The sequence below is a fragment of the Symphodus melops genome (assembly GCF_947650265.1).
Source record: "Symphodus melops genome assembly, chromosome: 4".
NCBI lineage: Eukaryota > Metazoa > Chordata > Actinopteri > Labriformes > Labridae > Symphodus > Symphodus melops.
Window position 1 is genome coordinate 24171982 of NC_136694.1, and position 25142 is coordinate 24197123.

The 25142-nt window shown below is 39.0% G+C and overlaps 1 protein-coding gene and 1 long non-coding RNA gene across 2 annotated transcripts in view; one reads left to right on the forward strand and one right to left on the reverse strand.

Annotated features, from left to right (window-relative positions):
• cdh22 (cadherin 22) overlaps nt 1-4296 on the forward strand; it is a 171496-nt gene extending 167200 nt beyond the window's left edge. Inside the window, exon 14 of the mRNA XM_079341078.1 lies at nt 2477-4296. Within this exon, the coding sequence (XP_079197204.1) occupies nt 2477-3009 (533 nt within the window). The 3' untranslated portion in view covers nt 3010-4296. The remainder of the gene's footprint in view (nt 1-2476) is intronic.
• A 20032-nt stretch (nt 4297-24328) lies between these two features.
• Nucleotides 24329-24871, reverse strand: LOC306822697. The gene is made up of 2 exons (XR_013778919.1): nt 24675-24871; nt 24329-24568 (listed from the first exon to the last, which is right to left on the reverse strand). It is a non-coding gene; the product is annotated as an uncharacterized lncRNA (long non-coding RNA).
• Between the last annotated feature and the right edge of the window lie 271 nt (nt 24872-25142).

A 25142-nucleotide genomic window follows, 5' to 3' on the forward strand; every position in this document is an offset into this window, starting at 1 on the left:
AAGGTCACTTTGAGAGGTTGCATTTGTCCATGAGAGATCTTCATGCATACTGATGTATGTGCTTTAACATATGTGAGCTTCTCTCACCAAAGTCGTGACATTGATCTAGTTAGACTGGGAAACAATTTGGTCCTATCTCATTTTAAAAATGGATGGATGGGTGTTCTGGGGAGTTCAGAGCATCAAACAATCTGTGCTATCCCAGACAGCACAGGCCCCATTATAAGTGATTGTCTTTTTTTTTTTTTTTTTTTTATCTCTTTGGGACTTGTAGGCATTTGTTTTAGGCAGCAGGCTATCAGTTCCACAAGATGCATGATGCCCACTGGTTAATGATCTATCTAAATGTCCCTGTGCTGGCATCCTTTTGAGCAGTTGCTCATTGTCCCCGCTAAAAGGGGAAAAAAGGCAGGGTGTCTATCCAATGCTGCACGGTAACACAGTCCAACATGACTGGCCTTAGGAAACACATCCCTCTGCCAGTACAACACATTAACTAAGGCCAACATTCATGTGTGTACTATCCACTTCATCACAGACATTCATTTATTACATACGCCTCTTTTTATCACCAATGTTAGATATGTCTCAGCATTTTTTGTAAATACTAAAAAGACACTCAACAGCTTTTTAAAAACATGAGCAGGAGAAAGTGTTGCTTTTTCAGTTTTAATCAGAAGAGAGAGAGTGTGCCTTTATGTTTTAGAACCCAATAAACACATTTTGAACAGATGATCCATTAGTACCTAAAGTGAATTTGCATAATCTGTTTAACAAAGTAAACTAAGGTTGTTAAGGCTCATCTGGTATCATTATTTTAATTGAAGAGGCTTTACCAGACTCCGGATTTTATCAGGTGTGTCAGATTTTCCTGTAGTAGCTTTTTATCTTTGTTCCTTTTTCTCTTTAAATGCCACCAAACTACACTGGTGTTATTTCACCTGCAAAACACACGTTGGCAGCCAGAATGTATGGGAAACCCTGATAAGAAGGTCTTTCATAGTGTTGTAGTCAAGACCACAATAACCAAGACCAAGACATATCCTGAGCCTGAGTGCTCAGAGACTGAGACATGACAAAGACATTCAGGGGTCGAGATCAAGTCAAAACCAAAACCTTAAATATCACTGAGAAATCATCGGCTTGTGTGCAGCAGGCGTGTCTCTCATTTAGACCCATCAAGTGTTACTAAAGTTCTTTATTGAGTAACAGACTTCAATGTAAAACTGCTTCATTAGCATTTTGTTGTGGAGAGGGGGCAACCCTCTAAGATAAGGGAGCTAATAAAAACAATGTGGGGTTGACGATCGTATAAAAAAGTCTCACCTAAAAATGCTTTTGTTTTGTCATTGTATGTGTTATCCTAAATGCAGTTGCTCATTATCTTGCCTGTGCTCACCAGCACGTATAATTCATTCAGAATAGCCTTTAATATGTTTCTTTTGTTTGTTTTCTTTAATCACTGAAAATTACATTTCATGTTGCTGCACGTCTGGTGGAGGTTTTAGAGGGAAGGGTGAAGCCTTGCCTTAAAAGAGATGATGGAGTCAGGGGTGGAGATGTCTGAGCTGAGTGACACTTGTCTTGTAGACAGTAATTAAAACAACTAAGCAGAAACTAAAGCCTCATTGATTTTATCTTTGCATGCAGCATTTGTCTTTCTCTTATTACTTTAGACTATAACATGATCCATCCCTATCGTTTCCCACCTCCTTATTCCAGGGTTCATTTTCTAGACTTTACTCTGCTTTAAGGTTGCTGCCTCTGGTTTGAAATGGTGATGGAATCACTTGACTTGGATGAGTATTGATATTCAGATTGCTCTCCATTAGGTCTTTTGAATCATATTTCTAGGCAAGGCGATCAGGATTGTGAAAAATCAATGCTCATGCATTTGAAATGTAAGACCTGATAATATATTATCATGCCCCGCTGTGCGTTCGTCCTGAGAGTTGAAATCAAAATTACAATGGGAGTGGTTAAAAAACTTTCCCATAGAAAGTACTTTCAAAAAAAAAAAAAAAATGCTAAGTGCATGCTTAATGTGTAGAGTACATTAAGGGAAATTATTTTCTTTAGCTGATTTCTATAGAGTGCCCTGGATCCAGGTTTGTTTTGCCATTATTCTTTGTTAGATAAAGGGAAATTCCATTTCGGCATCCAGCCCTTTAAACACAGCCGTGCAACTCTAGATCCAAAGTTACATAATTGACTTGGTTGTAATTCCCTATCATAATACCCCTTCAATAGGAAGCTCTTATCTTTTCCTATTGTTCAGGATGATTTGACAAGCATGTACAGTATGTGTATAACCTTCATTTTTTTCATAGTGCTAAAAGACCCTGATGTGCCGACACGTAAAATAAATCAAAGTTTCTTTTGTTTTTATTTTCATATCCTGCTAATTTGATTTTACATGTCGAATTATAACCATGCCCTCTCTTTCTCTTTCTTGTTCTGTCTCCTTCACCATCAGTCCTTGTCTTGCTCATCCTGACCCTGAAACGCCACCGGAAGGGCCAGAGGATGGCGGAGGATGAGGAGGACATGAGGGATAACGTCATCAAGTACAACGATGAGGGCGGCGGGGAGCAGGACACTCAGGCATACGACATGAGCGCTCTGAGAAACCTCTATGACTTCCCAGAGGCAAAGACCTGTGACTCTGGCCCGGACATCCGCTCGCTGCCGCAGTGGATACAGGCAAATAGAGTGGGCGGCGGTGCAGAGGGGGCCGCAGCAGCAGCGACTGCAGACTTCTCCCTTTTTAAAGGCTACATCCGAAAGAAGGTGGAACAGGCCGACGCTGACCTGTCAGTGCCGCCGTATGACTCCTTCCAGACGTATGCCTTCGAAGGCAACAGTTCACCAGCGCTCTCACTCAGCTCCATCCATTCGCTGTCCACCACCTCAGAGCAGGATTTCTCTTACCTCAGCGACTGGGGGCCTCGTTTTAGGCAACTGGCGGGCTACTATGCACCGGGGAAACCTGAGGAGGAAGGTTCCTAGCACAGCGTCTGCTCTGAAGAGAAACATTTAAAAGTCCCTCTTCCTCCTCCTCCTCCTCCTCCTCCTTCTCTGCCTCCTGTTATCCCGATTTCTCCGACACACCAGAGCAGCCACTGTGTCCTCCTTAAAGATAGACCACCTATCTATCTCTTTAAGAGAATATTACAGTGATGAACTTTTTTTTTTTTACAGTTTGCTCCTTGGGAGAGTTTTTGGACATTAGCTTGAAAGCTTGGAATAAAGACAAATGGCAGAGATACCCAGTCGCCGAAACTGCCATTTACTCTGCAGGAACAGGACCATAAATGAGAACGTTTATTTTCATTGTCATATTTTAGAGTATCAGCATTACAAAGGTGGGGTAAAACCATGTCAAGACAAACTCTCTTACAAACACGTAATTTATTGAAAAACGGAGCAAATATTTATGTATTTAATTGTTTTTATGTATTTATTTATTTATTTGGCTCACGATCACTATGGAAACTGTTGCGGTGAGCTCTGTTAAAATGCTGTAGAAAAGAATTTGGAAGAGAACATTTTAACAGTAACAAGAGACAACATGGAAAGAGACAAGAAAGTAAGACAGACTCTTCAGAACTGTGGTGCAGAGGTGACATCTGGGTCATATAAATATGACATCCTGGGAAATATTTGTATTTATTTTCTATGAACACTTTTGTAAAATAATCAAGTTTAGCCGAGAGATGAAAGGCAGAGGAAAATAGAGAGCGAGAACAGAGCAGCAGAAGAAAAGAGCTGCCAGGTCAGTCTGAACGGTTCACGCTGACATACTTTTGCTGTATTTTGCTGATTTCTAAAAAAACGGGGTTTTTGCAGGTCACAAACTGAGGACAATTGTGTGTGAACAGTTTCTTTTCTTATCCTCTCCACAGCCAACTGTAAGGCAATAAGGCACAAACCACAACAGCGATTTAAGACTAAACAAAATGACTGTTTTTTGGAATTGGCTGGTGGTCAACATTATCCCACAGGGAGCCAATTTTCATTCCAGATGTGTGTGAATGTGTACGATATGTTCAACTCATTTTATATCCTGAAATGTTGGATTTTTTTGCTTTTGATATTTTTATTGTTCTTTGGGGGGGGGGGGGGTGGTTGTGTCTTTGAGAGGGGGAGTATTAAGGGTTAAAAAAAACATGATGAATGGATTGGTAACATCCACCTGATTTCCATAACCTCTTCAATGTTGATCTTAACTTGCAAATGTATGGAACATTTTAAAAAAAAAGAAAACAAATAAATATTTAAATTTTTTGGTAAAAACCGACATCTCTCGCTCTCTTTGTGTGCGAAAAGTGAATTACTCAGAGACATACACAGCAGGGTGTTGAGAAGATCTTGACCGATTAATCAGCCAGCCGAAAAGAAGGGCCGATATTAGCATATCCAGTGACTATCGTTATCGAGAAATGTTGTTGCATATATGCCAGTCGAGTGTACAAGATGGATTAAAACAAGCCTTATCATCCTCCAGAGTGTCAGGCGATGATGCACGTATCTACATGTGCACTTACTTTCCAGTTGAGTGACCATCTTGGATTTAACGTATTGTCCTCAAGTGTTTGATCTGCATTGGAGCGATCAACGCAACAATTATGTATACTAGCATCTAGCCACAGACTAAAATGGATCTAAGAAAGTTAACAGCCAATATATTTTTATCCGATTGTTTTTATCCATTCCCCAATATAAATATCGGTATATATCGGCCTACATAATCCCACATTTGTCTGGCCCTGATGAAGGCAAATGGAGCGTCCCTGTTACTAATTAGTCTTTGACACTTTTTGGCTGATTGTGTTTTCTTGTGCTATTTTACTTCAGAGCAGGTTTGTGTTTACACCGGGGCTTGATTCAGAGGAAAGTTCTTGATGAAAAACAAAAAGAACCATATGACAGGCCACAACCAAACAAAGACTCTGTGCGGCTCCCTCCTGGCTCCCTTCTGCCAAACTTCTGTAATTGCTGCAGTCACCAGAGGATGCTGAGGCATAAGAAGTGGCTTTCATCTTTCTGATCGGCTGTGAAATTGGTCAAAAAAGACAGAGGGCTGGGATTCACATTCAGCCACATTCATAACCTGGTTTCAAGTCAGCTCTCTTGTTTTTGGTCATTAGAAGCTTTTCCACACTTCACAGGTTTTTTTAAGAGCTGAAATGCAGCATTTTAGAAAATGACAAACTGTTTCAGTGTGCACACTCCTTTTTGTGAATGCAAATGTAGAAGTTTCAATCTAGGATACCATCTGGACTTTTTAGGTTTTACTTTTGTATTAATTGGAATATATCAATGTGCTATTTGATATTGATTTGATTTGTTTATTTATTCCGAACATGTAACATAATAAAAAGATGAACATAATGAAAATACTGACCAAGGTCATTGAAAACAAAACAATTCCGGATGAATGTGAAAAAAAATGGTAAATTTGTAAATTAGTTAACTAAAGTTCAAACTTAATTTTTTCACCAACAGTCTGAATCAGATTTTATATCACTGTCATTTTCACTTGGCAGTGAGTTCTTTCTCTTCACTATGTGGACCTAAACAGCTGCATATTTTATTTATTTATTTTTTGATAAAAAGAAGAGATTTGTGCATCTACTGTTCATTATCGCCTTTAGCCCGACAGCGTTTGTGAACTGTCAAGCAAATGTCACTGACTGCAGGGATATGAACAAAATGTAGGTCACAATCGTAGTCATGTGAAAGGCGATGAATGCGTAAGAAATTCCGTACAAGACAATGCTGTCCAGAGGACCATAGGTCATGTGACTAATGTTGTTGAAGCAGAGGTTTGAGAGGAAAGGGCACATTTTAAGGGGGAAGAAAACCCCCCATAGTCACGCTTCCTGCAAATTAGCCTCTCACTCATCTTCCACCATTGTCAGAAATGATGACATTTCTTAATTATTGCCTGAACATGAAAATATAAGAATATGTGGACGTGAATCAGACCCTTTCCCCCAAACTCCAAGGGCAACACGAGGCACACCATTAGTTATGCAGATAGATATTTGATGATTGACAGATCTCCAGGGGGAAAGCTGCATGTACATTAAATTTCCTCCTCTCCTCTCTTTGTTCTTGGCCGGGGTAATGACAATTGATTAAACACTGGGGCGGAAATATGAATGTGCACTGCCGAAATATCAATCATATATAGCCTAATAGCTGAATAGCACACGTTATTTACTCTTCAGAAACACTCCAAACAAAGCACTCACCTTCAAAAGCGGAACAGCAAATCCATTTATCTTAAAAAGAAAACCTGACTTTGACACAGCAAATGCAAATACAACACTTTGACTGGCTGAATTAATAAAGAAGAAGATTATTACAGTTAGATGGAATTGATGCGACAAAAGAGCTGCACTCTGGTGAAGGACTGTGTGAGTACAGTTTGTGTTCACAGATTGACATTTTCTTTTTTAGACGGTCAAGCACTTCATTGAAAGCTTCAAAATGAACCGTGACCAATTACGTTGTTTTTGTGTTTTAGCATCATTCAATTCATTTCATTCAAATTGGTAGTAAAAACATAAGTGTGACTTATGTGTTCAGTACTTTAAAAGATCAGGTCTTGAATGTGTTGAAAATCAAACATCCTTGTGGTGAAATAGGACAACATAAAACAAGAGTTTAGAAAAGAAAAATAAGGGCATCAAATAACAACCTGCTTGTATCCATTTCCCCAACCATTTAGCTTGTTCAGGGTCATAGTGTGAAAGAGGTCTTTCCCAGAATGCTTTTGGCTAAAGGCTGCCTATACGCCCTGGACAGGTGGCAGCATGCCCTAAAACAGAGCAAACACATTAGACAGGACCCATGGGCAATTAAGAGTTTCATCTTTGCCTAACCTTCATGGATTTGGACAACGGAAAGTAACTGGAGAACCTGGACAAAAACCCCACAAAGAAACTGTAATAATAGGCTCACTCCACAGAGGAAAGTGCCAAGACCTTTTTTGCTTTGAGGCAGCAATGCCCCCTATCAAATAAAAACACAGCATCAAAAAATAAGTTTAAAGCAGTAAAGAGGGTATTGATTCTGTTATTGGACAAGCTCCTCGGGCACATTGTTCCAAATCACACAGGCCCCCGTGGAAAAAGCCTGGTTAGCCCTTCTTTGAATTCTAAATGTTGAACCAGGCAGACGGTCCCAGCTGGAGGATCTGATGCTGTGCTGTGGCTCAAGGAGGGATAAACTTATGCAGTATTGCCAGAGGCCAGGTCTGACCAGTCTTTAAAAGGGATCCTTATGAAGTTATGTCAGCTTGAAATTTATTGTTTTTTTGCAGACCTGTGAAACCATTGATACATTTGATTCATATTTCCATAAAAGAGCTATGTTATTACAAACAAGGATGAACAAAGTCTTCAACCTAGTTCATGCATAGAGCCTGAGACATTGTTAAAATACGATTTTTTACATATTAACTATGTAACATCATGACAACACACTTACTTGAAAGTTTAGGTCTTTTAGTAAGAACAAGTGTGTGTGGGTTTGTTGTTCAAGAAAATAATAAAACTGAAAGCAAATTTTTGTTACAGCACTGTATCTTTGTTTATGGGTCTTGGAGGGGTCTTAGCTTTTCCAAAATAAAAGATACAAAACAGGTTGGTAACCATTGATATACATGAATCAGTATTCATTTCAGTTGGTTCTATCACCAGATAACAACTAAATGTGAGTTTTGAAACCTCCTGGACATTTTCCTCAGGTGGGGATTACGGGAGGATTAGTTGCTATTCCTCTGATCTCATTGGATGTTTAAGTACAGAATGAGTACCGTCGGATTCAAACCCATAGCCATTGCAACAAGGACTATAGCCTCGGTACAAAGAGCAGGCAACTATCAGACTGGCAATCAGGTGCCCCAAGTCATGGCCGCAGGAAGTGGGGGTGCTTCAGCACCCCCTAGTGGCGAGGGGGAGCTTTTTTTAAAAAAACGTTTAAAAAATATATATATTAAAAATATTTTTGCAGAATTTATAAATTCCATTTTCCCATTCCTTTATGAATGGGAAAATATTTTGACATGCGTAGGCTATTACATGTATTTCTTGATTTTGATTTAATTATTTTTGAAGACATGGGTTGGCTACGCAGCACCATGATGACCAAGAAAAGACTCACAAACCATTAATTGATGTATGCCAACACAGACGTCATGAACTCTCTGGACATTCATCCCCTCATTAGAGACTTTATTTCCACGACCCCAGAGCGCACCTGGATATTTGGACACCTGTAACCAGGGCACCCTGTCTGCAGCTCTAAGTAAGATCATGGTGGCGCCGCGCACTTTCATATATGCAGTTTAATGTCACACTATAGTGTTTTTGTAAGGTGGTGGGGCTTGAGAGTGTTACTTTGATCGTGTATTCTGTGCGTAATGGATTTGGAGAACTGTTTAAAAACGTCTAAATGGTTTGGATTGTTTCCTTGTGGCTTTCTTAAAAAGGTTGGCGATGGAGAAAAAAAAGTGTGATTTTGTGCGTGTGTTTGCGTAATGAATGTGGAGAGCTATTCAATAATGTGCTTAGATTGCCTGAGGTTATTTCTTTGCGCTGTGCGTAAAAGGATGTAGGGGCTGATAAAGTCGTGCGTGACATAAATGTAGGTGCAGTGACTCAGGTTGATGCGAGCTGATCAAACCTATTGCATTGCAAACCTACAAGTGTTATTGTGAAGTTTAAGTAATTGTGCATATATTACTCTGAGAACTGATGGTGTCTGTGTGTGGCCCTGGCTGTGTTCACTGAAGAGTGTAAAACAATGACGTGGTGAATCTTAATATTTTTTTAAAAATATTTAAATGTATATATATTATACGTGTAATCTAAATAGGCCTATAGGCTCATAGGTTTTTTTGTCCAAAAAAGAACAAAATATTTTTTTTAAATAAGTACCATCGGCCCTGCCCCAAGTTGTCCTTTTTCATCCCTGAGTGCAAAATTTCCCAAAATCAGTTGACAACATAAAATATGTTAAGTTTTAACTGCACTCTAAAAACTATAGAAACCTTTTTTTCTTTTGCCCTGTTTCCACCAAGCGGTCCGGTATGGATCAGTACAGTTTGGTACGGTGAACAAAACCAACAATGGAAGACATCAGGCAATCTTATCTACTTTTTCATTGGCAAGTGGCTCTTTGTTACAAAACACAATCAAGCTTTGTTTCAGAGAGGCTCTGTGCCGCAAGGAGATAAAAGCCTAAAAAACAATCTACTATGTATTTAAACACAGCGAGGTTCGGTTTGTCCTTTAATGCCACTGTTGCACGGTAAGTACAAGATTCTTTCGACCAATTAACGTATTTAGCTCCACCATTTAGGGTTGGATCGATATTCTTTGCATCCCAACAGAAGGGTCTCAAAAAGTAGGACGGTACGGGTCGGTTATTTGGGGATCTTTCCTGGCTTTAGTCTATGGAAATAAATACAAAATGTGTGTCATACCGAGACAAATCGAACTGAACCACTTGGTGGAAATGGGGCTTAAGGTTTTCAAAGTGACAAAGAAAACAAACCTAGCCTTCTATTTCACCTTCTAAGATGTTTAGTGAACCGTTTTGTAACTTTTGCAACACCTCCATTTAATTTAAAATCTCAAGACACGATGTAGAGGTCAACAGTGAATCTCATAACTCACCCCACATTGGCAACTTGCTCTGAGGTGGTCTATGATGCTGCATATAAGTCCGTCTCGAAAGTGTCTGTCACTTTAAACGAGAAGACATTCTACCGAGGTCTCACTTTCCAACACAATGTTCACAACATCAGTGCTGTATCCTCTCTCGGCATGAAGCTTGTGTGGGTGCTGCCGAGTTTTATTTCACACTTTAAAATGCATCAGGGGGAAATTATATAATGCTTTTTCCATATTGCAAACATGAATAATATGACAGCAGACGAGAGCAATGCTTCTTCCAGCATTAAAGAAATTACATAAAAAAAGCATCCGGAAACATTTCTCTCTTGAACAGTAAGCCCAGATTGTTTGCTTTTGGGACTTTAAAATAAAAATGTATTGGCGAATATGAATAAAATATAAACAAACTCAAACCCTTAAGCGAACCATTTATAGCAGATTATTTGTCATGAACCTCTGTTGAGAAGCTGCGTGAGTCTCCACAGGTAGGTGTCACAAACAGCACAAAAAACTTTAATGAAAGAAATGAAGCCTGGGAAAATGTAGCTGTTGAAATATAATTTAGATTCATTTTGGTAATGTTGCAAGGAGTTTAATTTGAGGTTTTCCTTTTTAGATATGTTGCTGTTATGAAGCTCTCACAGGAAATTGATATACTGCAACCTGAATATAATTTACTATGAGGAATACATTTAAGCTGGGTGTCTCATTTTGAGGCAAAAATAACACTATTAGTACTAAAATTACATTTGTTTTCTGTTTTCTCTGGTCACTTTTTTAATCTTCTCACATCTGTTAAACACGAAACCCTGCTTTTTTTGTTAAGAAAAAAATCTTACTAAAGAGGTACCACCCTTAAAATCTGCCTCAACCCACTCTCATGTCTTTCTTTAAAGCTATCTCTGTGGCCTTGTGCTCTCTGGTACAGCTGCACAACAATGCGTCCCTCCATCAGAACATCAGTCCACCGTCGCTGACATCAACCATCCTCACATATACGCAAAATGTTTTCAAGACATTCCGCCGCTAAACAGGAGCGCCCGGGGGGCATCAACCTTTAAAAAGCCAAATGAAAGAAAATGGCACAGTCCAAAAGCAGGAGACAATCATGTTTTGATGTCATCAGACTTTTGTTTGCCCTTCAAGCCCTGTGCAGCAAGAAAGAGTGTGCAGATCCTGATCCAAGGCCTGCAACATAGTGTGCATACTAATATTATCTAATCCAACCCCTTTAAACATCACCTTGTGAAGCAGAGAGAGATAGACCTCTCCCTACCTGTCTTATTGAACATTCAGCACTTCATCTGTGATGTACACACTCAGGATTTATAGATTAATTAATGGGTGTCCAGGTATTTGATCGTTCCACTGGGAGGTGTTTCTGACATGAGCCTCTATTCCCACAGGGAGGTAGACTGAGTCTCTCAGGCCTCCTGCCATACTAGATTCCCCTCGCTGTAATGGTAGGAAGACAAAGATGGAGCATATATCACTGCATGCAGAGGGGTTCTCCTATTATCCTCCACAATTTCTTGCCCTGGCTGGATCAATTTTGCCCTAAATGGAGATCGTAATTCAGCTAAGGGTTGACAAAGTACAGATCTGGTCAAGGTCAAAGGCACAGCAGTCTTATTGTGTTTCTTAAAGGCTTTTTGTCCGAACACTCCTTAAAGCTTCCCTAGAAAACTTTAGTTCTATGCTAATTTTGGCATCCCCTGTGGACAAAGTAGTCTGTTATTCTTTGCCTTATTTTACTTTTTGAGAAATGTTGCTGTGAAAAATATAAAAAAGGCTGTTTCTGCAGCTCACCACTTTGTCTGTCGTTATTGCTGAGCTGCTTCAGACTGAGAAGAATCTCAGGGATTTCTATGCAGTTGGATTAAACCAGATTAAATGCGATTTGTTTTAAATACCTGTGTCTTTCTTCTGGTGTTTCCATTTCTCAAAGGCCTTTTTTTGGGGGGGGGGATAGTTGTTAATTATTTGAATTCTGTTAATTCCATTTCAAAACTCCGATAATGCATTTGTTTCATTTGCTCATGTCATGCTGTAAATGAGACATATCATGAAAAGTCCACTTTGAAAAGGTTTTTCAAAATATATTAACCCTGAGTGTCTATCGTCCAATAAAATTTGAAATAAACCCATCAAGTCCTTTGTATGTGGTCTGCATAAGTCTTACAACACAGAGAAAAATGTTCCTTTTCAAATGTTCTCAATTTATGACATCACAGTAACATCACAGTGAGATTATGGTAAAAGAAAAAAAGGCCTCCCATCCCCTGGTACCTCCACCTATGGACTCCACCCAATATTTATATAAATCTGTTTCATAATCAGCTAAAACATTTCACATGTCATCTAGTTTTTATTGTTTGGACACAATTTTTGGGGTCTAATGAATTTTCTATGCAGTGCTAAATGGCTTTTTATGCTCCCTTCCCCTTGATTGAGTATTCACACATTCATAGTGGCCCTGCAGAAAGGAGCTACCAAACAACAATGACCAATCACTTGAATTAAACATACAAATACAATGCTAAAAAAACATTTTAATATTCATTTCTAGCAAAACGGTGATAAACAAGCCTGTTCTCCCAGTTTGATATTCTCATCAGCATATAGTTTTCACACTTGTGCAAAAATTGCTCATAATGCAGCATTTGGCTCGACAGACCCAGTGGGGATGAAGGAAAAGTAATGCCCAGGGTGTTTTGTGTCACACTTGAATGAACATTGCGTTGCCGAAAACCTGCTGTGACTTTGTTAATAGAAATTTCATCAGCACTGTTACGATTCATTGCTATTCATGAGCACAAGATGTTATAAGGTCATCTCAATAAAAGGGGCTTGAGTCTCTGAAGAGGGTGCTTCAACAATGGACTCAGGAGAGCCATGCAGCGTCTGCAATAGTCTCCTCTTTTCATTAGAAAGCACATGTGCCTGCAATTATAAGAGAAACCCTGGTCTAGTACGAGATGTGTCCTTTTAATTAGAAAAGGAAAGATCCAGTTTAATAAAAGTAAATAGTAAAAAACTAAAACATGGTAGAGGAGCAAAGAGGTTAGATTTTTCTAGCCGGGCATTTCTGTGTGGAGTTTACATGTTCTTCTGTGGACGTTCAGGTATTTTCACACTGTACTAACACCTGCAGGTTGGATAAATTGGAAATTCTGTTGGCTGTAGGGGTGAGGGTGAGTGAGAATGTGGTTTTCTGTCTGCACTGTATGTGTTAGCTCAGTGGTAGACACTTGCATTATAAGGTTTGTTGGCATTATATTTGTGTGTGTGTGTGTGTGTGTGTGTGTGTGTGTGTGTGTGTGTTCGGTTTGCATTCCACAAAGACATGAACAATTTTAAAATCAAAGAAAAAAAAGTACAATTTCCATTTTGCAAGAAGGGGGAGGAAAAAAAGAACATTAGTTATTTTATTCTATTGGCTTTACAAATTTTCAAAATGTTGGTATCAGCTTCCAAAATAACAACCATGTGCAGAATAAACTCTCCTATAGGCTCCTAAAATGTTTAATTCCCCAGAATCTACTGGAGACATGACATAAGCAAGTCTTTGCACTCTTTTTTAGGAAGTTTAGAAATATTTTTTTTCTGTGGAATTTAAAAATATATATAAATGCAAAATGGAACTATAGTGGACATGGTGTATTTAAAAACCCTGGCAGCTTCTTACTACTGCCCCATTTTCACGCTCGTCTCCATTACTCGGTTTTCTATTGGTTTCCTTTATTTAGCAAAAGTTCTGAGCACCTGGTTCTTTTTTTGGTATCACCTTGTGTGAAGGTTTCAAGTGAGCCGAGGGAGGAACTCTTACAATTAGAGTTCTGACACTGCAAACCACCGATTGTCAGCCTTGTCAGATGTTTAACTTGCTTGACATGAAGCATTCTATCTAGGCTTGCAGTTTAAAAAAGCCAATCATGACCGCATTATATTTAACAGGACCCAGATCTCAGAGGAAAAAACAATGATGAATTAATTAACAAAGGCAACTGTTTCAATGTGTCAAGTATCATCCAGACATGATTGCTGTCATATAGTTCAGAATTCTGCCTTAACTGAAGGGACATTATCTGCAGAAAGCCAAGCCGTACCATGTGACCAATTTGAAATCAACATGTTTAAATCAATTAGACGTGATGTATTTATTGTCTATAAATATTCCCCTCACACAGTTTGTTCAATGTCTTTAAAATCGACAGTGTTGATGGAGTAAGTTGACTTGAATGTTTTCACATTCATAATATACCAGCAAAGCAGTGCGAGAAACTTTGGGTTCAGTGACTTGCTCAAGGACACATTGGACATGTAGCTGCAGGAACTGGGGATCGAGCTACCCACCTTCGGGTTGAGCGATGACTGACACTACCAACTGAGCCACAGCCGCTCCCATTGTAGAAATGAAAGTGCTTTTGTGCATTATTTTGGTCTGAGCTGCAGTGTCACCTTAAATTACAGCATGTATAGTTGGCTTGAAATAGGTTATTTTATTAACTATGCACATGTTTCTCTCCTTAACACTTTGGATTTGTTATTTTGTTTTATTTATTTTTTGTCTGTCACTGTTCTCGTTCTGAAAGTTCATACTGCTATCATGGCCGTGATTTTTTGAAAGATAGATCTTGGATCTTAACGAGAATATTTTCCTGCCAAAATAAATAGAAAATAAAAAAAAAGAGAAACAGGAAAAAAAAACCTGTTTGTTATCCCGTCTGCATTATGTTATGACACTTCTATTGTTGCTTGAAATGCTTTTTTCCCCCATTACTACTTTATCCTACATGTTAGCAATGAAGAGAGGAAGCCGAGATAAAGACTTATTCTTCATACATTATTAACCACAAGTGAGCCTCGAGGAGAGACTCTGATAGAGAGAAACTGCAGCAGGTCTCCAGATATCAATTGAGTTGGAGTGGATGGAATGTTGTTCTATAGCATACGGTTTATGAAGCAAGGCCAGAAAAAGTCAGTTTTGCAAACAGTTCAGTCCAGCATCTTTAAAACACCCCCCCCCCCCCCCCCCCCCCCCCCGAAGAAGAAAAAAAAAGAAAGAAACAAATTGATTTGATTCCATTAAAACTAATTGGATGTTTTTTGTATTTTTGTAAATATCAACAGGCATAAATTCAGGTTTTATTTCCCCCATGTGTCATATTTATGTCACATTTGTGAGATCAAGGCCCAGCTGTATGACCATCAAAAACAATCCCACGGCCCAGAATGGCACCCGGAACAGAGATATTACAAATTACAGAATAATTGGTTGAGATTCTTTGTTGAAGGTTGGCAAGCATTACTGTCATTATAGAAATGCAATTAGTAAAAACACCTAGAAAGTGGAGGCTGTCACTAGGGTTGGGGACATTCTAATTTTCCCCTCTTTTTTAAAAAACATTAGCCAATTAGCGATTAGCCAATTTGTGGCGTTGTAAAGCACGCTGCGGCTTTGAATGAGTCTTTATAGCGTTGTCAAATGAAATAATGTGAAGCGCCTATCTGGGTATTTTTGTACGTGCAGGAATTATGGGTTTATTGAAGCTGTATAATTGCATTTTATTGTTTCTTTCTTTCACCTCTCCCTTCCTCTTGTAGCTCATACCCCATCCGCCCATCATAGAAAAAGTCCTTTTTTTATTTCCATTTTTCTTCTGTACAGTAAATTCGGTCTCCTTTCATTATGCAAATCAATTTAATTTCAGCTAAAACCTGGAGAGAGGATGATGAATTAGAGGAAGATGAAAAGGAAGTGTAGCAACATGAATTTGGAATGAAGCATTAGATTCTTCCTGGATCCAATTTCAATAGATTAAACCCTCCATTTTTTCCTCCACTCCATCGTCCGTCCTTTTTATCCATGAAACAGTCCAAGTTGATTTAGGTTGACACCTGTTTTGCCCTAAAACAATTGTACTCCTCGCCCAATGTCGGAGGGTGAGAGACAGATGGAGCTTTAGGATAAACTGTCTCAGTGATTACCCTCTCTGTCTTGTACTATAAGTCAACATTATAAATCTCAACCCAGACAGTGGAGCAGTATCAGCCAACTCTAAAAGCCAATTACTTTCTCAATGACCTGGCTCATGTAATATTTACAGCCATATAGTGAGTCCGTTCTACTTACTTCAACTCTATGAAATTGTGATGTGGAAATAATGAAATTATTATCTTACATTTTCAATATTGGCTGCTGTGTGGTGAGGAATATTTATACAGCAGCAGCAGGATAGAAAAGGAACATCATACTTTTTTCTCCCCACCATTTTACTCTGATTTTTTTTCAGAGTTTATTTTCCATATTTGCACAATGAGGATTTTCCTTTTTTGAATTTCCTTTGATGTTTTTTTTTTTTTAATGCCGACCGCACATGCTCACACACTCTGGCATATTTACGGCTGGAATTCTCCTCTAAATTGCTGCTCCTTTTCCTCCCACACCCTTGACAAATTTAATTACTATTACCAAAGAGTTCACAATCAAGCAGTTTGCTAAGTGATGTGAAGGCAACAGGCCAGACTCCCTGCTGAGAAGGTTGCAGCTCCTCTCCACATGGAGCTGTCTGTCGAACGTGTACATGCTTTGATGTGTTTGCATGTGTGTGTGTGTGTCTGTGTGTGTGTACACATCTGTCTGTTTGGATGGAGCAACACTGATACTGAGGTCTAAACACGCCGTCTCAGCTGGCCAGTCCCTGCCCACACCATCAATGTGCTGACCCTGACCCACACATTCACTCAATTTCCACATGCACACATGCTCACACACACACACACACACACACACACACACTCCCACACACACAATGAATGCCATTGGCAAGGTTATTACTCCGTCTCATGTGTCTTTACAATCCCCCCCTCTCTTCTCCACTTTTTGATCTATTCTTTTTTTGTGTGAAAAATAATGAGGACGTCATTGCAGCCACATCAAAGAGGTCAAACGTCATCTTCTGTTTTAGTGCATGGCTGAATATAATGCACATGGTACAAGTGCACACTTATATCTGACATTTGGAGAGCATTTGTTCCTGTCTGCATCTGAAACCTCTCCAGCATGCAAAACACCACAATACTCTCCACCTTTCTGAATAATTCACTTTTTATTAAAAAAAAACACACCACAAAACCAAGAATATATTCTGATGTAAGATGAAGAGATTGCATCAAGTTTAAAAAAAATCAAGTCTAATGGTTCCATATCTCTAGACTCATATTTTCAGAGTCTACTAATGCTAATTAAAATGGCTGTTCTGACCTATAAAATGCCACGTGTTTTTTCCAGCCAGGACATATAGTACATGAAGTGCGTTTATGGTATTTGTGGCCTCACTTTCCGCCAAGAACAGATGCTGCCAACTCCTCTTCCTTGGCTTTCACTTGACAAGCTTCTCCGCTCAGGGATTTTAAGCCCTATTTTCAGAAGCAGAATGTTGCACTTCCTCATAGAGGTGACTGGTTCTGTGGATCAAATGTGTCTTGTAAATCTTGTTTCGATGCAGTTTCGACCTTCTTTGACTTGCAGTATATACAGCCTGACACAGCTTCAGGGTCAGCTGCAATCTTAGATAAAAAAACAGGAGAAAACTGTTGTTGTTCAAGCAGGGAACTGTATGCCACATGGGATCATATTTTTAAAGTTGTATAGAAGTTCTGAAAAATATTCTGTTGTGATACAATGTTAAGTGTTTCTAAATGTAATAACACATTTGTCTAACTCCAGAGACTGTAGAAAATAAAAACACCAGCCACATAATTAGCCTTACTGCTGCAATAAACAAACATTTATACTGCTCAAGAGGGATGAGGGCTTTGGGACTACCTAACTACAGACTTTTGAATTTGTGTATTTAGACAATCTTACTATTATGGTTCATTACATTGGTCTTCTTTGACATAGCTAGCTTTCCAAACGCATATGGTGATAAAACAGGAGGTTCAGATTGCTGATTTGTGAAATCTTGCCAATTGGCAATGCAATCATGCATAACTGTTTACAGAAGTGTCAAGTTCTTTGGTGTTTGTGGTTTTTTTTTAAATGCCTGACTGAAGGGCACAGAAGGTAACAAGAGGACGCTTGACAAGTTAACTTTTTAAATGTTCACACAAAGCATCTAGAGTTTACAGTAGGTCGCCTACCGTTAACTCTGCTATAGGCCTACTACTGCTGATGATTCTTTGTGAACTGTTTAAATAAATGCAATAGTAATAAAATCCATGGACAAAAAGTGGAGTTCTGTGGCATCCTCTGTAATCTTTCTGGCCTTTTCAAGTTCATACAGACATTGAGCTACAAACACATCCGAGAACTTGTCAGTCATAAACCGACGGCGTCGCTGCAGTCTTTTCTTTACGGACATTGGACATTGAAAGTTTCTCAGTGCATCTTCTGCAAGCTACACACCTGTCTGTTGATTCAAATCAATTCATTCTATTTCATGAAAAAGTGTTCTTCAACCAGAAGATATCGTAGTATCAAGCTGTTGACTGATGATGTTGTACTATTTCACAGTAACTTACTGGGGATCTTTGAGCCAACACTGTGGATAGGCTGAAGGCAAATGTTCATGGCATGTCACCATTGTTTACAGGGTCAACCCCTAAATTTTCCCTGAGCATATCTGATCAGATTTAATTCTAAAGTTGCCTTCAAGTTGTAAAAAAAGATGTGCTTGTTCACTAGGAAGAAAGGTGCATGGCTCAGGGAACACAGTCTTTGTTTGTTTTCAGTCACGTTCCCTGCTTGAACTACTTGCTTCTGGCTATGTCACAGACGACTGTTTTCTCATATAGGTCACCCTTTGAAAGGTCAGTAACCAAGGCCAAGGTTGAAACGGTTGAACTTTGAGCAGAGTGCGCCTTTTGGTGATTTCAAGTGGTACTCCAGCCAAGGGAAGAACATCTGCCATGTTTGACTCCAACATCCCCTACATAGGTGAATAATTAGCAAAGTCCAGACAAATGTATAGACTGCTGTACCTGAAGTTCTCTCAGCTAGTCTGTACGCAGCTCTCCAAGGGAAAGAGATTAATTCAATATATTTCTTTTTTTTACATTATCAGATATTTATTCGATAATGTTCCAAAAGGTATTTATTTAATTGATATTTGGTTAATTTATTCTGCAACATATAAAGACATCTGTCTAATTAGATCTGATCTCACTATTGAATTTATTTGTATTGTCTCTTTTGTTGCTTAACAGTGTTTTCAATGCTCTGCTTTTGTCTATGTGAAATGTACTTTGAATTGTTGTATGTATGAATGGTACACTCAAAATAAAGTTGCCTTGTAGAGGCCTGAAGAAACTACATTTTAGTGCCACTTACCCACTGGAGTGTAGAATGCTTTTTGAAAACATTTTAGCAATAGAAAGAGGAAAGAGGGCTTTAAAAAAAAAAAAAAAAAAAAAAGTTTGCATATTTTATTAGTCCCTGAGGGTAATACTGTTTTTACATTCTGCTATTGAGATACATGCTTCTCATGAATTAGTGTATATTAGGACATGTATTAGTCGAGAGATGTCAAAGTAGGGCTGCAAATCGATGCTACGCAGGGAGCACTTCAGAGCTGTTTGGGGTTCAGTGTCTTGGTCGAGTGTAAATCGAAAAGCGTACGTGTATGCTTTCCCGAAATAGTCAATGAACAGGCTTATTTATAGACGTACCTGAACTAATTTATTTTCCATTTCTCTTTAAATGTTTTTAATAATGTCGGCTTAATGTCAAAGCAAACAACGTTGACTCATTGGAATGGTTAAGTGAAGAATGACATTGCCCTTGCCTCAGACCTCAACAACATCTGCATCGTGTCTCAGTGTGATGTTTATAAAAAAAAAAAAAAAAAAAAAACTGTCCTGGTGAAAAAGAGGACACTTCCAACAGTCTGCATGTTCTCACACAGCTTACTGAACTGAGCCAACAGGTAGACCCAAGGGTGTCATTCTCATTTCAAAGTTGGGGGAGACATCTGCTTGGATCTGCTGACTGCTGCGACAAATGCAGTCTTCACAAGAGCAGTGTGTGTTTATGATATAACATAAATAGCCTAAATATACTGCATTTACCAGACATGCAATTAAATGCTATTATGACTCTTATTGAGAAAGTGTGGTGATGGCAGCAACTCTTCTAATCTCATTGCTGAGAAGAAAAATATCCTATTTACAATCAGTCTGCAGCGCTGAAATGCATTTGATTTCATCTCCCAAATAAATGTCTCAAAGATGCAGACAAGATATGAGCTATTATTATGCTGAATGTGGCTTTTAACTTCAAAAAACACATCAGGCATTTCATATTATATCAGCTCTCACACAAAACAGAGTCTAGACGCTACAATTAGTTTCATCTAAATGATCATCATATATTGTGGTTTATCAATGGGTGAAATTGATTTGAGATACTCTCTGTAATGTGCCTACAGTATGGTGAGCCTGTCAGAGAAATGTGATAGTCAATGAAGCAAACTTTATTTAGCCAGGTTATATTGAATAAAATAACCTCCATGGCTTAATCTGAGGAAGGCTAATTTAAAACACCACAGAGACAGTTCATTTTAAGTCAAGATAGTTACTTTAGTCTGTTCCAGTATTGCAGCAGACATTCAACACTCAAGCCTGGTTGTGGCTGCAGAGCCCTCTTATGACTGTCTTCTGTGAAGAGATGACAGTACTGGCAGGATTATAAAAATGGTATTTCAGTGAAAGGGTAAAAGTCCTACCCGATGTTGGCTGTCTGAAAATGGCAGCAGCGTTTTACCCAAAGCTCTCGAACAAGATGATGCTTCGCCCTCTTCTTAGTCTCGACAGCTCCAGTCGAGCTCACTGCACTCGACAGTTGAGCTTTGGTCAGTGCAATGGAGAGCCTAAGAGAAGCGTCTTACAAACACCTCGTTATTTTCTTGAAGGAAAGAGTGGGAGTATGGCAGGAGGGTTTTTTTTGTATCATTAAGGAAAGACATGTATGCTTCTTTGTCTGCCATGGAGTCACAACCTGAGCAGAGATGCGCCATTCACACATGCAGATTCAACCAGAAACCCTCTCCTTTTTCGTATACGTCTGCTCTCAGCTGTGTTTCTCAATTTGCATCTAATTTACATAGCCAGCTTGAAATGGGTTTGATTTTGTTTACCCTGGGATATCACTTTAAGGTCACACGATGAAGTGCTCCATCTCTAACGTGATCTACATTCAGTTGTATTACTCTTTATGTGCTGAACTATGTCTTTGCCAGAGAAATTTAACTTGTAAATTGATGAGCATAAGAAGTCCTGTTAATAGTGGCAAATAAATTGTTTGACCTTTTGGACTGAGTCAGATTCGATGTTTGTAATTTAATCTGAGCCAGATTTGTTGTTTTAAAAAAGCAAACCATTTGTTGATATGAGAGAATGCAATTGATGGCCTTTCATAAATCCAGGTCAGTCTTTCCCCCGTCAGTCTTTTCCTCTCAAAGGTTTCGTACTGTGTTTGGTTTCGAGGATCAGTTCATAATGATGGTCCTGTCACTCTGGAACAAAGAGGGGCTGTTCAGTCATGCACAGAGGTTTCAAAAACAGTCGCTTTGCCATAGCTCAAAAACACAGGTATCCTTTAGTGTCTGAATATGTCACACCATTCTTTCAACTAACTTTTGTAAACCCATCTACAGCTACACTCAGGGAAATGGCTGTTATATACAGAGTAAAAAGTCTGCCCAGAGCAAGAGGTCAGGAACAATGGATGGCGAACAACAAAGATTGTTTGCTTGAATTACGGGGATGTAAGGTTGATCTTAGAAGGGCATACTGCCAAAACTATGTTGTAACACAATACATTTTAAATTTCATTTAATCAATCAATAAAAATGTTTTTTTTTGTAGTGTAGTGCTTCTTACACTGGAGCTTCTCCAGCATTATTGTCTTTGGACAAACTAAATGGTTGAGAAAACCCTTCCGCTAAATGGACAAACAGCCATTACAATGTTTGTAAAATATGACAACGCATTATGATTAACAACAAATACAACCTAAGCTCGTTTCAACAGTGACAATACCATCAATACCCAAACTTTAGGAATGAACATTTATTCTTAATTTACATTTTGAAGTCTTGTGAAACACTTATTATTATTAGTTTGAAAGTTGAGCCACTTTCTATAACCTTCTGTCTTTGTGCTGGATCAAAAGCACGCCCCTCGATGCTCCATTCCATCCAGTATGAATTCAAACAAGGGATTTTCATTACACATCCAGCGCACACAGTATTTGCCCTTTGCTGAGTAAGCAGGTTGTGCCGGAAAGCAGATATGCCACACAATTAATTATCAGTGTTTGTACATCATTAATTTTTATTAAAGCCAGCTGCGGGTGTGAGCATGCACTAATAAAACAGATAAACAGATCATTAGGCATTTCCATGTCCAGAGGGGTAACAGAAAGGGAGGTGCTTTCGAAAAGGTGAAAATGAAATAATGAATTCTAATCAACGATCTCTTAAAAACTTCCTCTGACTCATTCTGTAGTGAAAGATGGTGTCTGGACACCGAGCAGACTCAGACAGAGTGGACCTCTAAAATTCTGCCCAGGCGATCAATAATAAGCTTGTCAAATTGGAAGGGTTGGTTAAATTATGGACGAGTAACAATCATTACCATAAACTGTGTGGTTCATTAGCCAGTATCCTCTGTATCATTTCATTAGTGTAAAATGTCCCTATTAGAACCTGTACCAGCATGCTGTGGCTCGTACATCTTGTTGGAAACATGTATGACAACGCTTTGCTGTCACGCTGTCCGAGTAATCTAATGTGTGCTGACTATGGCTTATGATTTTCAGTCAAAAGATGCTTTGAGCTTTGTAAATATTCCCTCTAATTGTGCTCTGTGTAGGCGCCTGACCGCTTATATAATGACAATTCATCACAAGTTTACTACTGTTCTCATAAACTCTAAGAGACGCTGTTACTTTATAATGTAAATGGATTTCTTTATGGTGTGCTGATGGATCATCTGCTGAAGAGCATGAATTCATTGCACTATGACATCCAAGGTCCTGTAGAGGCAAGATTAAATCCTTTTGAATAATTGCATCAAAGCGCTGCTGTATGAAATACAGCCAGGTCCATTCATTTTAGCACAACAGCAGCCCAGAAATGTACCTCCAGCATTCAGCATCACCATTGTTGTATTTGTGCTCGCAGTGGCCTGTAATTGCCATGATAAGTGCAATTAACAAAGCGTGGTAATTGCCTCTCATCTCACTTCTCCTCTCTGTTTTTCTTTCTATCCCTCTCCCGTCCCTAATGATCTGCTCGTTTTCGGTAGACAGATCTGCTGCAGATTAGAAACCAGGAGCCGGACGACAGCAGAAATAAATAACGGTCATTAGAGCGTGTTCAACTGACGCAGCACCGGAAAGTAAGTCGCTCATTTCCTGCGTACGCAAATCCTCCAATGGCTCTCCTCTGGCTCATGTGCCTCTTTCCCAATGAGATTTATAGATGAGTAAAAATAGGGTTGTGAATCTGATTTATCACAACAAAGCTCTTTGGCTGGATCGCTCTGCCACAGTGCCCATGGTGCTCTCAGGAGAGCTTCACCTGGCACCCAGCCACCAGCTAGTCCATCTCTCCCTCCCTCATCGTCTCCCTTGCTGTGTTTTTATGGTTGTGTGGCGCAGAGCTAATTTCCGTCAATTTCTAAAAAGCACTCTGTTACAATCTGAAATGGGTCTCCGAAGAGGTCATAAGGGAGGAAGTTTCTAGCTGATAGGATATTATTCTGTTACAACATTTTTGAGATTTACTGTGTTAGGCAACAAATAGTTTAACCTTGCAATTTTCAGAATGTCAACAAACAAGATTTCATGTGATGCTACTTTCCAAAAGCATCTGCAAAGTCACTTAAAAAATGCAATTGTAATGATAAGTAAGATGGAATGACTTCATTTGTATCTACATTGTTCTGTTTTGAAATATAGATAAACATAACCCAGTAGGAAAAATTATATATATATATATTCAAGACACTTTAGTGAGAACTTTCTACAAACATACAGCGGCAACATCATCATGCAGGGCAGGCTTATCGTCTAAAAGAGTTTTAGGTTCTGGAGTGCAGCACAATACAGCATAATGGACTCTACTTTACCTGTAACAATAGACTTTTTTTTTTTGTTTTTCTATCACATAATGTTTATGTGAGGAGCTAAAGAAAACAATGAATCACTTTCAAACTAACTATTGGCCTATAAAGTCCAGCAGGCTCGCAGTAGCATGAGGCTTTTTATTGCACCAGTGTTGTTTGGGATTGCATTACATTGCACAGGTGAGCTTTGTAAACAGGTAGAAAGAAGCACAGAAAATATCTAGCTAAGATTGAGCTAAAGATAACGCATTGGTGACAGATGTGAGATCATTTTGGTGTAAGTAAGCACAACAGCTTCAGAGAAGAAAAGCTATCAACTACTTTTTTAGATCTACTCACCACAGATGCATGTGAGGGATAATGATACATTAAAAAAAGTCCTTTAATTCTATAGGTCAAATGTACAAAATAGCTTCCAACACAACTAATCTTAAAAATACAAGTGAAATTGTTACGATTCAGAATGAGCTGGGAACCACACGCACAACTCAGAGACAGTATAAACAAAAACAATAATTTATTATACAAAAATGTGACACGGTGAACTACAATACAATATGAAATGTAAGTGACACTAATGTGATGCATAAACTAAAGTGACTCAAATGTGTACAGGAAATAACAGTGACACTCAACTATGTGAAGCAAGGAATATAATGTGACTCGAAAAACACGCGTGATGAAGCCAGACGACGACGAACGGTGAGACGCACAGGAAACAGGACGGGCAGGACTGGGAACTGGGCGAGAGGGAGAAAAAACACGAAGGGTCAAAATACACGACAGGGAATCAAGCAAGCAATTACAGAGCACTGAATTTCGGATAAAGACACGGCAGATACGAACCACGGATGAACAACAATAGTCTGGCGCCGGCAGTGTGGAGGGAGCCGGCTTAAATACTGCATTGATTACATAGGCAACACCTGTGCACTAACCTGCAAGCAATGAGTAATCAGGGAGGAGCAGGGAGCACACAGAGGGAGTGACAGACAGGGGAAAAACCAAAACAAACACACATGGAGACACACAAAACCAAAACATAACAGTAATACATATTAATATTGCCAGAAATACAGAGTTTCTATGTCAGTAATCCTTTCTCTTAAATTATAGAAATTCTAACATTAACACAATCAGAATAGAAAAAGTGCAAAGCAGTTAATGAATAGATAAATGAATAAATGTGACCATATGTCCGAAGTCTTAAGCCTCCAACATGTCTTTTACAGCTGTTGGCATCAGATTCAGCTCAGCGTTCGACATGTTCAGAGTGATATAATTACAGCATGTTTGCAGGCCTGCTGAGTGTCT